Source organism: Labrus mixtus, chromosome 4 (assembly GCF_963584025.1).
Source record: "Labrus mixtus chromosome 4, fLabMix1.1, whole genome shotgun sequence".
In the NCBI taxonomy this organism is placed as follows: domain Eukaryota; kingdom Metazoa; phylum Chordata; class Actinopteri; order Labriformes; family Labridae; genus Labrus; species Labrus mixtus.
The window spans coordinates 2,548,855-2,564,865 of record NC_083615.1 but is presented as its reverse complement, the minus strand read 5'-3'; the positions used below and the strand labels follow the sequence as shown (position 1 = coordinate 2,564,865).

The 16,011-nt window shown below is 40.1% G+C and overlaps 1 protein-coding gene across 1 annotated transcript; it reads right to left on the bottom strand.

The window, feature by feature from the left end:
• Positions 1-3,388: 3,388 nt before the first annotated feature.
• LOC132972352 (muscarinic acetylcholine receptor M2-like) lies at positions 3,389-15,609 on the bottom strand. The gene is made up of 4 exons (XM_061035123.1): positions 15,509-15,609; positions 7,929-8,187; positions 6,866-7,729; positions 3,389-4,539 (listed from the first exon to the last, which is right to left on the bottom strand). The coding sequence occupies exons 2-4, from the start codon at positions 8,118-8,120 to the stop codon at positions 4,228-4,230; spliced, it is 1,368 nt and encodes a 455-aa protein (XP_060891106.1). The 5' UTR covers positions 8,121-8,187; positions 15,509-15,609; the 3' UTR covers positions 3,389-4,227.
• Between the last annotated feature and the right edge of the window lie 402 nt (positions 15,610-16,011).

The window sequence follows — 16,011 nt, the reverse complement described above, 5'->3', positions numbered from 1 at the left end:
AAAGCCTACTCAAAGTCCCTCAGGAATGCCCGGTCACAGTTCTACTCAAATATCATAAATAATAGCCCCGGCAACTCAAAGCAACTTTTCTCCACCATAAACCATCTCCTAAATCCACCAACCCCCTTCCTCTCAGACACCACAGAGGAGCGGTGCAACGATTTCACCGACTTTTTCAGAACAAAAGTTGACACCATCCGCTCTCTCCTCTTCAGCTCCGCCTCTCCACCTGTCCCGACTGCCGACCCACAGCCGGGGACCACCCAGCCTCTCTGCTGCCTCTCTGCAATTACGCAGCGAGAGACTGAGGAGATCATCAAAAAAAAAGAAACCTGCCACTTGCACCCTGGATCCCTTTCCCACAGCCCTGGTCAAATCAAACATCTCTGCCGTAAGTCCCCTCATCACAGTCGTAAATCACTCCCTACAGACCGGCCATGTTCCATCTGCTGTCATATCACCACTCAAAAAACCCATCCTAAATCCATATGTCTTTGCCAACTACAGGCCCATCTCCAACCTTCCGTTCATCTCCAAAGTGCTGGAAAAAGCAGTTGCAGCTCAACTTCACGACCATCTACAACACAACAAACTATTTGAGAAATTTCAGTCTGGTTTCCGCTCTGCCCACAGTACAGAAACAGCTCTGGTCAGGGTCACAAATGACCTGCTGATGGCAGCTGACGCCGGTTCTCCATCTCTCCTCGTTCTCCTCGACCTGACAGCAGCATTTGATACCATCGATCACGCCATCCTCCTCAACCGCCTTCACTCTGTCATCGGTCTTTCTGACTCAGACCTAGACTGGTTCTGTTCATACCTCACTGGAAGAACCGAACATATCTCCCGGACTCACCTTGTCACCTGCGGTGTCCCTCAAGGATCAGTCCTGGGCCCCACCCTGTTCAATATCTACATGCTACCCCTTGGTCGCGTCATCAGCCAACATGAAATTTCATTCCATTGTTATGCTGATGAGACTCAAATATACCTAAAAACAAATCAAACCCCCTCTGCACCCCTGCCATCATCGACACTGACCACCTGCCTGGAGGAGATAGAGGCGTGGATGAGGAACAACTTTCTCAAATTAAACAGCTCCAAAACAGAAGCTATTCTACTTGGCACCCCACACCAGATCAGGTCATCCCCCATAACCACCATCACCTTTTCTGGCCAAGTCATCCACCTTTCTCCAACCGTCACAAATCTTGGCATCAAAATGGACCCTCAACTGAACTTTGAAGCCCACATTAAACATCTGTGAAAAAACTCATTCTACCACCTCAGAAACATCTCCAAACTCCGTCCTACACTCTCCCACTCAGATGCTGAGAAACTCGTCCACGCCTTTGTCTCCTCCAGGCTGGACTACTGCAACGCACTCCTCATCGGGAGAAGCCTCCAGAAGCTCCAACACGTCCAGAACAGCGCTGCTAGGGTCCTGATGAGAGTGCGTAAACATGAACACATCACACCCATCCTTCAGTCACCACACTGGCTCCCTATTTCATTCAGGATTCAATACAAAGTCACCCTTCTCACCTACCAGTGCACCCATGGAAATGCCTCCCTCTATCTCAAAGAACTCCTCACCCCACAATCCTCCACACGAAGCCTCCTCTCTGGAAACACAAACCTCCTTCATCCCCCCCAGGACTAAACTCCACACCATGGGTGACCGGGCCTTCTGCTCCTCTGCTCCCAGTCTGTGGAACGCTCTCCCCGAGCAGCTGAGGGCTCCACAGTCTGCTGATGCTTTTAAAAGGGCCCTAAAAACCTTTTTAACATTTAGCCTTCTGCTTGTGCTTTTAGATTTGTTAGTTGCTTAGTTGATTCAATTTGTTTTTATTTCTATTTTATTTTATTTTTTCCTGTAGCACTTTGAGATTTTTTTTGCAAAAATGTAAAGTGCGTTACAAATTAAATGTATTATTATTATTATTTAATTATATAAGAATGTAACTCATTTCAAGTTCTATAAATGGACAGTGAATGTCAAAAAAAATTATATCATAAATTATTTTTCTCCTCAAAGGTCTCCTGCTGAAGAGACTTGAGACTTCAGGCGTTCAGACTATAAGAGCCACTTCATGTTTTCATGTGTTGTCTTTGATAACACTGGCTGCATTCACAATGAGTACAAAGACAAGACGGTTACATAATAAACAAACAGGCATGGTTATGTCACGTGTTTATATTAAACCCCCCAACAGCATCAATAGAGGCACCGTGTTGACCAACCTCCTCAGAGTCTACTGAAAGGTTGGAGGAAGTTAGGGGGTCAGATTGTGTGGATTTTGTACCCTTGTTACATATAATCACATTGGCAAGTTGTTTTAAAGTACAAAAAGAAAAAACAAAGATCTGTTGACCTGAGAGGCTTCAGTTTGGAAACTTGTAGAATTCTTCTTTAAGTTTAAAGGCTTTATATATGATTTTTTGATCCAGCAGATGTCGCCCTTGAGCACCAGCATGAAACCAAAACAACTGGCGCTGCTCGTATCTTCACACTGCATGTAAATTTACCTGAAATGAGCGTGATCTAGAAACACAGTTAAGCAGTGAGTACAGTATGTTATTCTTCTTTTCTCTAGTCCCTCAATTAAACAACTTTTATACACGAGGGGAGGAGTCAGCCGGCCGTCCTGGCGATGTAAACAAAGTGAAGATAGGACTCTGAAAACATCACAGACAGTGGGACTCGGGTGTTACACCCATTGTAGACAGTCATGACTCACAGAGTTATTTTCAGAGGATATACTTGATTTCTATTATATTTAAGTGTGAAAAATCGCATGTAAAGCCTTTAAGACATTTTATGACTTGAAATTGTTTTGAAATGTATTCTATGGGTAACAGTTAAAGGATAGCATTTTGGAACATCAAAATGTTTAAGAAATGTACTGTTTGTTGAAACTAATGCGACAATAGACTAAACTGGACAAGCCCTCCAAAATGAGCCCTCCAAAGTATTCATTGGACACATGCTTTTGTTCCACTAGAGGGCGTATCAGTTTTAGAGCTCCACAAAGATGTTTTCCCACAGCTGAGGCCCTGAAACAATCCATCCTTTCTTTTCTTCAGTGTGAAGACGGTGGGAAGATTTTAATTTGACTTCTTCCTTTGTGTCTGACAGTTAACAGAAAAGGTTGGTCCAGTCAAAGTCTCCAAGTCTAGCCTCCAGGTCTTTCTATGTTGTTCATTTCTATTCAGAATTTCAGACTCCAGCATAAAATTGTAAATTGGACAGAACTTTAATGACATGTTAAATACTGATGTCATGGTGGGAGCCAAAATCAGCAGCTGGGCGTTTATTCTTTGCGCTTCACTTCAGTATGAGGCAACTGAAAACATATTGAAGAGAACTGTCCAAACCAGACGAGGGTGTTCTGTTATTGTCTACTTTATTTACAGGAAACATGTTTTTAATATATGAGCAAAGAGGGTCAGATCTGGATGAATATCACGTTTGGGCTCATTTCAAAACATCATGGATTACAGACATCCTTATCTTCACAGGACTGAATAAATCTAATCAGAGGGAGCATGCATAACTCTCTCTCTCACACACACACCCACAACCCACATATACACACAAACACCCAGCCACACACACAATCATACAAACATCCATAATCAGAGTATAAAAACACATATCCACTATTTACTCAATTCGGAGTGAAGATTGTTCTTCTTTTTTTTGTTTACAGATTTTTCTATTTTCACAGCTCAGTGTCGGTCAAATCACTCCATATGTCAATAACACCATGTATTTTTGTTTATGTTATATCTTCTTATACTAGTTAAAATCACTGGTTGGGTCACAACATCACATTTAGCACTACAATGTGGGGATAAAAAATGGTTTGCATATTAAACAACGTATTGCACAAGTTCATGTAGTAGGAGTGAAGAGGAAAACAAAACTTTCAAAATAAAACTCCAACTGACACAGAGGTAAAAAAAAGTCCTATAAGATGGCATTGTCTGATGAAATCTGATACAATGCAATATATTTCTCAAATCTCCAAGATATATAATGTAATTATCAATGTGAAACACACTTTTACTTTGAAGTGAGAGTAATTTTTACTTAAAGAAACGCACATTAAGAGCACCCCTATTCTATATTATTTTTCACTCCAAATAAACCTGTTGTTTCCGTTTACAAGATGTATCACATTATGTCACTCCCATCACAAACACGGGTCATTATTTACACCTTCATCGTGCTGTACGTATGTTCTTGTAATGGCACAGGAGCAGGTGCTTGAACGTGTTCTTGAAGGTGGTGTTGCAAAGGGCGTAGCAGGCCGGGTTGATGGTGCTGTTGATGTAGCAGAGCCAGTAGCCGATGGTCCAGAGGGTGTTTGGGATGCAGACTGAACAGAAGGTGTTGATCAGAACCATCACGTTGTACGGTGTCCATGTGACAACAAAAGCAACCAGGATGGCCATGATGGTGCGCGTCACCTTCTTCTCCCTGGAGGATATGCCTTTCTTTTTCCACCTCGCCACGGCGTTTTGCTTTGTTACCTGGAAAGTAAAAAGTGAAATTACAATATGAGACAATATGAGACATTAGCCTCGTTTCCACTGAGCGTTCCGCTTCAGTACTGTTCATTTATTTGCGTTTCCACTGTCAAAGGTTGTAAATGGTACCAAAATAACTGATCTGTACATCCCAGTTTTCTCTACCCTTATGTTGAGGTGCAAAGAATAATGATCAAAACCCAAAAGGATGGAGCTAGACAGACTGCATGCAGTTCATCGATTGGTCAAAAGAATAGTCACTTCCCTCGCGACAGTGGTAATAAAGACCAACACAAACGCACCATGTTTAATTGACATATGGATTTGGAGTGATTTCAAGGCTTTTTTTGTTTTTTTGCAAATAATGTCAGCACGTAGTCCTGCCTCATGGACGACCTTGGAGGTGCAGACTTTCCTGGACATCCATTGTTAACCTTTGTTAACTGTATCACGTTCTTCTCCTACAACTCTACAATTCACTCAGCAGACGCTTTTATCCAAAGCGACGTACATCAGAGAGTAAGAACAACACAAGCAAGGATCTAGAAAAAAGGAAACAATGTCAGTAAGAGCAAACGATCAGCTTTGAGTCTGATTGGACACACAGGTGCTGACAGGAAGTGACCAGAGGCAAAGCACAACATTGAGGGCAGTTCTTGAGAGCTCTAATCAGTATAGAAACCATCTTATAAGTCGTCGTTATCAAACAGAAACCATCGTCATTACCATCATCATCATCAATAATATGGAGACCATCATCATTAAGTTAGTAGGTATTCATGAAAGAGCTGGGTCTTTAGCTTTTTCTTAAAGGTGCAGAGGGACTCCTTTAGCCCTGTTTCCACCTAGCAGTCCACTGTTTGGTACAATTCGGTACGGTAAATCCTGAACTTGCTTGCGTTTCCACAGCCGACCGTACCCTTATTTTGGTAAGTGGAGTGTAAGCCAGATGGAGACAGCAGCGTCTGCTATAATAGTGACATCATAGCAGCCCAACACAGTGTAGCCCGCTATTAATGAAGTTAAACGTTCAAGAAGAAGAGGGATGCAGTAAACAAAAAGGACCCTTTAGGGTACCCTTGGCACCCCAACAGAAGGGTACCAAAAAAGTAGGATGGTTACGGATCCCTTATTTTTGTACCATTCCCAACTTTTGATGGTGGAAACCCCAATAAATGGGTACCATACTAAACCGAACTGAACCGGACTGCTTGGTAGAAACGTGGCTTTAGTTGAATTGGAGGGTTGTTCCATACCGTATACCGCAACGTACAATACTGTAACCTACCGTATGAGATGAGACGAGATAATACCATTAGTTACAATTCAGCACACTCCTTTAGGGAAATTTGTCTTTTACTTCAGTGGGTAAGGGTTAGGGCACATTTAGCTGCCTTTACTGTACAGAAGCATAAATTGCTAATGTTTCTTTTTTTTTGGTGCATAACTTGGAAGCCACTTGAAACAAACTGTAAACGAAACTCTGACACATTATCACCTCAAAGTCGTAGCTGGCATATGTCACTCCCTAAAGCTCTGTTTTGGTTAACAAAGTAAGAGTAGTTAATCAATGACTAGTTGAGCTTCTTATTATTTCCAGTGAGATTTAGAGTTTAAAGAGAATCATTTGGCTCACTTTAGCACACGGGTGTTCTAGACCTCTTTTACTGAAGGGGGGCAAACTGGGGCCAGTTGTTTTGTCAGAGGGGAACATTAAACCCAGGTGACAAATAGACAAAGATGATCGCTAAAAATATATAAATATATTATGCCAAATAATAGCGCACATCATTAAATACCATGATTTATATTTGTTTCAGTAACAGTATTTAATACTAGATTGTGAGTCCGGTTGTTGAGTCAAATACTAGGGGGGTTCTTCCTTTTGGAGGTGTGGCCACAGGGGGGACCAAGCTCAGTGTTACAGGAGCCCCTGTTGGCTCCTGCCTAGAACCGCTCATGAACATTTGCATGTGCTTAGGTTAAGCAGGTTTTTATGTCAACATTTTTCATACTAGTTAGGCATGTTAGCATGCTTACATTTATATATAAGGCACTACACTTAAACATTAAAGAAAATGTCGAAATAAGTAAATGTTAAGTTAAGTAAAGAATTCTGGCTTTTTGGTGATGCTCTAGAAAAAGTCAAGGGTTAGAATGTATGTACAAAACGTTACAGCGATACAACAGTTTGTTGAGATATTTCAGTCTGGATGAATTTGGTGGACCATAGGTAACAGGTTGCAATTGTGACACAGCTAGCATGGCTTGATATCTCTTAATCTGATCAATTTGGGGATTGTTAGTGTATGTTTTTATCAGCATTTACCTTTAACAGTGTCCTTGCAACCGCACGTTGTCTGTCAGCGGCAGAGTTCAGCGGGGAAGGGGGCAGTGACTGATTCAGGTTTTTCCTTCCAATTATTGACGCAGGCTCAGCAGTGTCCTTCGACGTTGACCCGTTTGTGCTGTCTGTGGTGGAGTCCACTTCTTCAGGTCTGCCTTCCTTGCAGGGCCCGCTTCCATTCTGCTGCTGCTGCTGCAACATCTCCTCCTCCTTCTCGCCTCCTGCCTCCTCCTGAGCCTCTTTGGTTGGGATGCAGTTGTTCTGGCTCTCACATCCGTCCTCCTGGCTGGGCTCAGGGCCTTCTCCTAGACTGGTCCCCGATGTCTTCCTGCTGTCCCTCCTCATGCGGCTGCGGCTGGCCTTGGAGATGCGCCAGTAGAGGTAGATCATGATGGCTACCGGTAGATAAAAAGCCGCTATGGCCGTCCCAAATGTCACTGCCGGGTTGGAGAAGAACTGAATGTAGCACTCACCTGGCGGCACGGTTCTCCCGCCCACTATGAACTGCCAGAACAAAATGGCCGGAGCCCACAGGATAAACGACAAGACCCAGGCGGCAGCAATCATCAAGCCCGCCATCTTGGTGCTGCGTCGCGCCGGGTAGCTGAGCGGCTTGGTGACGCAGAAGTAACGGTCGAAGCTAATGATGAGAAGGTTCATGACCGAGGCGTTGCTAACCACATAATCAACGGCCAACCACAGGTCACACACCACCGCTCCAAGGGGCCAGTAGCCAATCACGATGTAGACGGTGTAGAGGTTCATGGAGCAGACGCCGATAATGAGGTCTGCACATGCCAGGCTGAACAGGAAGTAGTTGTTGACGGTCTGCAGGTTCCTGTTTACCTTTAGAGAAAACAACATGGAGCAGGCTGTCAGATGCTAATCTTTTTTTGTGCCATGAGATGTGTGTTTTCTCATTTTAATTAGATCACCACTCTGCACAGGGTTGCACATAATGCATCCGTGTATCTAAAACCTTGTTGTGCTTTTCCAAGGTGTGCATGTTTGAAATAATCAATCAATAACATCTGAGATTTCAAACCTTTATGGAGAGCATGACCAGGATGTTTCCAATGACGGTGATGAGACTCAGAGATCCTGCCACCAGAATGATGAGGACGATCTCCACAGTCGTGTATGTACTTTCAGAGAAGATGCTGGTGTTACCACCGCTGCTGCTGCTGCTGCTGCTGCTGTTGTTGTTGGGAGTGTGAGATGAATTCAGAGATTCCATGCTGTCTCTTTTTTTTTGGATATGCTTCTCACAGATGCTTCACACTCCAATCATATCTGCACATCACCTGTTTAACACAAAGGTTATGAAATATTAAAACTCTTCTTGCCTTTATTTGACGTCAGCTCTTTCCTCGTTGTGTGTGCATGTATCTCTCTGCACCGTTTACAGATGAAATAAATAATGTGACACTGTCATCGTGCAAACATTTGGCAGATGTTGGGAGTGTTTTTTGAGCTGCTGGCTTGGCGAACAGGTGAACCGATGGACAGGTGAGCAAATAAAGGATGCTGCAACTGTGTTTAAAAACACACAGTGGTTGTCCATGCTCTCATATCAGGAACAACACATTGAAACACGTTAAAGTGGAGTCTGAAGGGCTTAAAATCTGCACACTGTGTTCTGCTTTGTATCTGCAAATAATGTGTTATGGTGTATTTCATTGAAAGATGCTGATCATATAGAGAGTGGCTCCAAACCTTTTGTTAGCTCTTGCTTTGCTCATGTTTTGTTTCAGTTGCTTTTACAGTTGTATATTGGAGTCACATTATGGAACACACATCTTTATTTATTTGATTTTTTGTCTTTTTCTAGATACAAATTGAGACTCAGAAATGCGTTGATGTCAGAAAGATTTGTAGTGAATAGTGAATTGTCCTGATTTTGTTATATTGTCTACATACTGTATGTCCTGTTTTGAATGTTTGTGTGTAATTTTCAATTGGGTAAATTTTATTTGTGATAGTAAATATTCTTACTTTGTTATTTTTTTACTGTATTTTATTTTAACTTTGTTTAATCTCTTAAGGTGAGGTTTTGAGATAAGCCCTCACCTGCACATGTGTTTTATTTTTTATCTATTTTATTTTTCTGTTTGACTCTTCTTTCAAAAAGTGTGCAAATAAACTAAACTAATATTAATACTTGTATGTTTTTTTTATCTTCTTCTTCTTCTTCCTAAATGACCCAGAATCCTGGACTTATGTGACTCACATTTGACCTGACAGGTTGAACTAAGCTATACTTCATTTCTTGAAAGTTCATTTTCATTTTCCATTTGGCCCTGAGTATCTTATCTGTACATGAGGACCAATTCAAAAAGGGTAATCTGTTATTTGATCCTCGAGGCATAAAGGATTTGTCTCCATAACATCTCTGCTCCTTGACGTGAAATAGGTGCAGCCTGGTCTGAAAATTGGATTCAGTATTGAGATGCTACGATGGCTTGTGCATTATGTCTGTTTGTCACATGTTTTATGATTAAAATGGATGTTCAGATAAACATTTATTGGCACCCTGGTTTTACCAGTGGGCAAAGGTTGTTCATCTGCGACCAATTTAAACCTTCTTTATACGACAAAAGGGTGACATTTTGCTTTTGCTCTTCCTATCCAGCCTGTTTCAGTGACAAAATTCTACCTATTATTCAATTCCAGACTATCAAGGCACTTTGGATTAAAGCATCCTCTGAACAACACATGATGGAGCATAATGGAGATTTTGTTTTGCATTGACAATGGGTTAAGCTTTTAAAATGGCCAACAAAAAGGCATCAAAAACCACAATTTAGCCTGTGGCAAAGCATCACTACAGTTACTTATGTTAAAGTAATGTAACACCAGGAATAGAGCTACATTAAACACAAACATAACAATGTGATTAAGTGATGTATTGTGATCAGAAAATCAATGTAAAGACACTTAGTTGGGACCATGAGGCTTGTTGCACACTGCTTGAATCCTGTAAGTGACTCCATTAAGGCCACATGATAACATCAAACTGTACCTGAAAGATGTTTCCTTCCTGCTCTTACAGTCGGATCAAACTTCATTACAGCATCTCTAACTCTATCACTCACTCATCAGAGACCCATTCTGGGCGTTTTCTGTTGCAGAGGAGAGAGAGCTGGCATATCTCTCTCTCTCTCTCTCTCTCTCTCTCTCTCTCTCTCTCTAAATGACAATTTAGTTAAGCTATAACTCTAAGTCCTTGTCTTGATAGACTGTGATTTCTGGGTTTTAAATCAAATGACATTTTATTTACCAGATTTGTTGTAAAAAAAAAAAAAAAAAAAGGTTTGTGTCATTGTAAGAATCAGACTTAAAGGCTTTATATGTGATTTTTTGATCCAGCAGATGTCGCCCTTGAGCACCAGCATGAAACCAAAACAACTCGCGGTGCATTGTTGTGTTAGCATGCTAATGCTAGCGATCTTTATTCTGCTCGTATATTCACACTGCATGTAAATTTACCTGAAATGAGCGTGATCTAGAAACACAGTTAAGCAGTGAGTACAGTATGTTATTCTTCTTTTCTCTAGTCCCTCAATTAAACAACTTTTATACACGAGGGGAGGAGTCAGCCGGCCGTCCCGGCGATGTAAACAAAGTGAAGATAGGACTCTGAAAACTCTGAAAACATCACAGACAGTGGGACTCGGGTGTTACACCCATTGTAGACAGTCATGACTCACAGAGTTATTTTCAGAGGATACACTTGATTTCTACATTTAAGTGTGAAAAATCACATATAAAGACTTTAAGTAAATGCTCTCTGATCAGAAATATTTTCCTTTAAACGATGTGCTTGAATAATCTATGTGCTAAAAAAATGTATGCAGGACTGTGATCTCCCACAGACAGCAAAATGTATGGATTAAGCCCCACTGACACCAGATATGACTCACCCTGGATACCTGGTTGGCATTGAGCAGGTAAATACACACATCATATTCAGCTCTGACATTACAAATGGAAAACAGGTTTGAAACCATTGACACATCTCAATCAGACAGAAGTGGAGATGACTGCTTATATGTTTTGATATGGGATAAGCCAGTTGACAGAAAAAAGGTAAAACATCTCTCAAAAGTAATAGCCTATGAAAATAAAATATATGGCTCACGGTCTCAGATTAAAACTGCCTCTGTATATGTTCTGCAGAGGAATCAACAGATTCTGCACACACTCTTATTACTGACAGTCAGACTCAACAAAACCAAGGGTCTCAAGGGGATCTATAACTTTATTGATCCCTTCAGCTTGCTCTTCCAGTGCAGCTCTCCTCTCTCCTAATGGGCACAGACTTATCAGCCAGCGTCTGCCATCAAAAACAGACTTTACATTTGTAAATAATTCTTTGAATACACTTAATTAGGCTGTATCAGCATCAAGTCTTTGGAGGGCAAACTCATTTTTAAATCAGTGACTTAAGTATTAAACACAATCTCTTTACAAGTCGTTACCCTTGACCGATATAAGAGAGCGTGCAAGTTATATTTTGAATTTTGCTAAAAGATGGAGTAGAAGTGACCTTTTTTTATTATATTCTCCAGTGCAGAAGTCCTCCTCAAGTTCAACAAGTTTCCAAAACATATATGGGAAACCTAAAATGTAATAATTTCACTTTCATATTTACACTCCCATGAATATCAGTACTTAAAACTGTCTTTTCTTGGATTATTATAAACTATTTAGCATAAGAAAAAGAGACATACTCTTGACTTAATCATCTCCAAGGGTCATACCATTTCTCTGTTTGTGACTGGTTTAAGCATTTCTGATCATCCTTATTATTAATTTAGGATAAGCTTTTCAATCACCAGTGAACTGAAGTGTATGATGGCTTTCTCTTCCACATCCTTTACTCACTCTGATGTCAGTCAGTGATATTTTAGATCATTTCAGTCCTAAAGATACAAATGTTATTATTGTCATTGCACACACAAAATTAATATCTCCAGTATTGTGATACTGATATTGTGGTGCTGATAAGTCCATTTTTCTTATCTGACATAATTTGTTAAAATAACAACAATACATGTTGCTTTGTTTGCTTCGTTTGAAAAGTTGACAAACCCCTCTGTCAGTTAACATTTGAGGATTTTACATAGCGCAATTTGATCACTTGAGCCCAGTGGAAAAGGTGTTACATCTGAAATCTCCCTCTTTCCTTGATATTTTCCTTACAAAATTTGTTTAAATTTACAAAATAAATAAGATCTTCTGCAAAATGTAACCAATTGGGATAGCCTGACAGCTATTTCAGCGTTTCAGTGTAATTTTACCTTTGGCAAAAATGCCTAAATGAAAGCTTTAAAAAAAGTATACAATTATTTATCTAATGCTACTTAAACAGGCCCTGAAACTTAGTATAGACAACTATTGGATAATAAGGCCTGTGCGCTAAGTATATGTATTAAAAATAATGTTTTCAGCAGCCTTACAGCTTTGGTCCCCTCACTGCTGTTTTGCTGTTTTGCAGTCAGAATTTGGAACCCAGCACAGAGACTGTTCTTATTAAGTCTTGATTGACATCCACTTAAACGCAGACAGTGGAAAAGTTCCAGTCTTGGTTTTTATTAGATCTTAGTCCTGCATTCAGTAAACCACAACATATTACTGGACGGACTGGAAAATGGGGTGGGACTTTCTGGCACAGTACTAAACTGATTTAAAATCATCTTTGAAGGACAGAGATCACTTTGTGTTGACAGTAATTGCACAACTAAGTGTTTAAAAATGACATTTGGAGTCCCCCTAGGCTCTATTCTCGAGCCTTTTAAGTTTAATATCTACATGATCACACAAGCTCAGATTACAGAAAACAACATCATCATTAAGCACATGACTCAGAGATTCATGCAACATGTTACTTTTTGCAGGTACATCTAGATCAGAGTTAGATGTGCTGTCATTATGTACAGTTAGTGAAATGTTGCCATCTTTTATCTCGATAATGTTTTTATATCAAATAAAAGTTGATTGCAACTGTATTCAATTAAAACTTTTTCATTGCTAAGGAGTTTAACATATATGGTACACTTTTAAATACATTGAAAAAAGAAAGCCTTGTGTCACAGAAAGTTAGGAGTCTGCAATGTTCTCTAAAAGCAGAACTGAGCTGACTGAGTTCAACTGAAATCAGGTGGGGGGTTTTTATTCATCATTATTTTTTTTGTTTGGTGTGACCCTTTAACTACAGGCTGAATTTTAGTACTATTTTTGCACCATCATCCTAACAGACCCTCACACAACTAATTAACATTAACATCATTTTTTTTTATCCGACAGGTATGTTTCTCAAATGAATTCTTATGGTCAAATAATACAACATAATATAATAACGTGAGAAAACTGCTTGATTTTTTTTTTCATTTACAGAACATAACATTAACACCAATTTTTTGCTTTTCCCAATATCCCAGTGGTTTTAGCTTCCCTTGATTCTCCCTTTTGTTTACAGCAGATTGGTGCTGACACTTCTGGGATAAATTTGCCAAAACACAGAATAAAGTTATGCATAGAGTGCATGGAGAAATTAAAACTCTGAAATCTGAAAAAAAAAACGAAAATGTTTGCAGACCTCTTAGGAACATGGTAAAGTAGTACACTTGAGCCTCTTGTGGCCAAAATGACAATTACAACAACAGAGACAAATATCACTGAGACATGCCAAAAACTTCATACATGTTTTTGGACATGAAGGTAAAAAATAAACCCAGAATAATCCTCACTTTTTGTTTTTTCTTCTTGTATTGCCTTCATTTCTTACATATATTCTCTTTTGCACTTTGAACTTCCTTGCTACTTAAAGATGCTGCATAAATACATTTAATTTGTCTAACACATTTGCACCCTATATTAAACTAACAAGCTGTAGACTAAACTTGCATGAGGATGATTCCCATGTGATGTGGAATCGGTTGGTGCAGAGATGGTGACTGCTCACTAAGCTTGTCCTTCACTTCTTCCCCACATTCTCAGTAATAAGACCAACATTACTGGAGCTCCCTAATTGATATGCAGGGCTACTGGAGAGAGTCACAGAGGCAAACGGTATTTCTTTGACAGGCACAGAAACAGAGTTAATTAGATCTAGCAGACACTGCCTGCAAACAGCTGTACCGGTAATCTGCTCCTAGGATATAATACAGTAGTACTCATCAGGCAGGGGTGAGCTGAGCTTTAAAAAAGTCTGGCTTGGATTTCATGAACAAACCAACAGTCGGCTGCAGAGGTACTGGCAGATGAGGGACTGAAATGAGGGGCTTGTTTGCAGAGATCGAGAGATAGAACCAGGTGTGCTAACAGAGGGTAAATAGTTCCATAAAAAAAGACGGATTTAACAACTGCAGGGATCAAAGTGTTTTACAGATACAGACTGAGTTCAACCAATAACTACAACATATGTAAATGCACAACATGTATGCACACAAGATAAAAAAAAAAACGACAGAAAAGGTGCAGTGTGGCACATAATTTAAGTCTGAGATTAAGTTAATTGTTTTAAGGTTGAAAAAGATGTCTTATCTGCAACATTTTTTACTGAATTTGTTTTTCAATTAATTATTTTAGAGCAAATTCCTCTGACTGGCTTTTTGGACTAGTTGTTGTCGGTAGGTTTGTTACACAAGTTGGTTTTGATTTCAGAGGAGTGTGTCTTGAATCTGAAGAGTGGGAAATTTCACATCGGCCTGAGCTTTGGCCTCACACAGCAGTGCAACAGAGAGAAAACCAAATGAATGTCCAATGTAGCTTCGCAGTGGAGCCAGAGTACAAAAAAAAAGGGGGAAAGAGAAAAGGGACAAACATGCACAACATTTAACTTTGAAACAAGGATGAAATTAAACCCAGAGATATTCATTTCTTTAAACTAATGGTGAAGAAAGGGACACTGGAGTAGAAGGGTTAATGAGCTTCTTTTTCTTTTTTTTTTTAAACACAACTTGATTTCATCTTGCCGGCCTTCAGTTTCAAGGGAGGAGCCATCTGTTTGAAATCTAATTTCCTTCTCAAATACAAACCCAGAGTATTCAGGGGGATTCCTCGGGAGCAGGGAGACTGGGGAATCCACAGACAGAGTCTCAGCCTGGTGTCTGATTAAAACCTCTCAACTCAGGATGCACGGGCATAAAGATAAAACATTACTGGAACACTCTCAGGGGAATCATTAAAACCCAGAACTTGGTACAATTAATAGACACTTCCTCAGGAAGTCATGTAAAGGGTTGAATTTCAATCAATATACTGTCTAAAGTGTCACATCAAATTTCTGGAATATTTCTTGTTGTGTGTATGTCAATTCATTTAGCATCACATTTCCATCAATATTTTAATGTTCCTGTGATAATTTTGAATGAATACAAAAAGAATGATACAATTTTTGACTCTAAAGAATTGTAAAATCAAGTTTTTTTTCCTACTTCACATTTGAGTAAATCTTCACATTTAGAAAAAGAAGTCTCACCTGAATAAAGGGGAAAAGATTTTCTCCTTTCACAGGTGCAAAAAATGTAATCGACCAAATTATAACCTCCCCTGACAGATTTTAGAACCTCTTTGAATCAGCTTTTCTTTGAGTTCTTAGATCTTTAAATCTTCTCTTACCTTGTCTGCTGGGAATGATGTTTCGTCCATGTTACTCTCACCTCTGTCGACACACTGGAGCAGAGAGAGAGGAGCAGAGAGTAACCCTACGTGGATGTCGCTCCTCCTCTGACAAGAATCAGTATATGATCGTGTGTGTGTGTGTGTGTGTGTGTGTGTGTGTGTGTGTGAGAGAGACAGTAAAAGAGGGAGGGGTTATAGGGGCTTATTGGTGGCTGTTGTGTTGCATCCGTTGCATCCCTTAAGCTAGGGTCGCTCATTTTAAATAAAGACGAGATGGACAGAAACGCAGAGAGATGTTTGTTTCAGGACCTTGGAAAGCTCTGGCCTCTCCAACCCATTATTTCTCCCCTATGGATAATATATGTAGGGAAAAGTTTCATTAGCTATGGCATGAAATAAAGTGGTAATAAAAGAGAGACCAAAGGGAAGGGGCTGCAGGACTTTAACCTTTACAACTCTCTTATTTTGACCTTTTAACCAAACCGGTGAGGCCGTTTGCC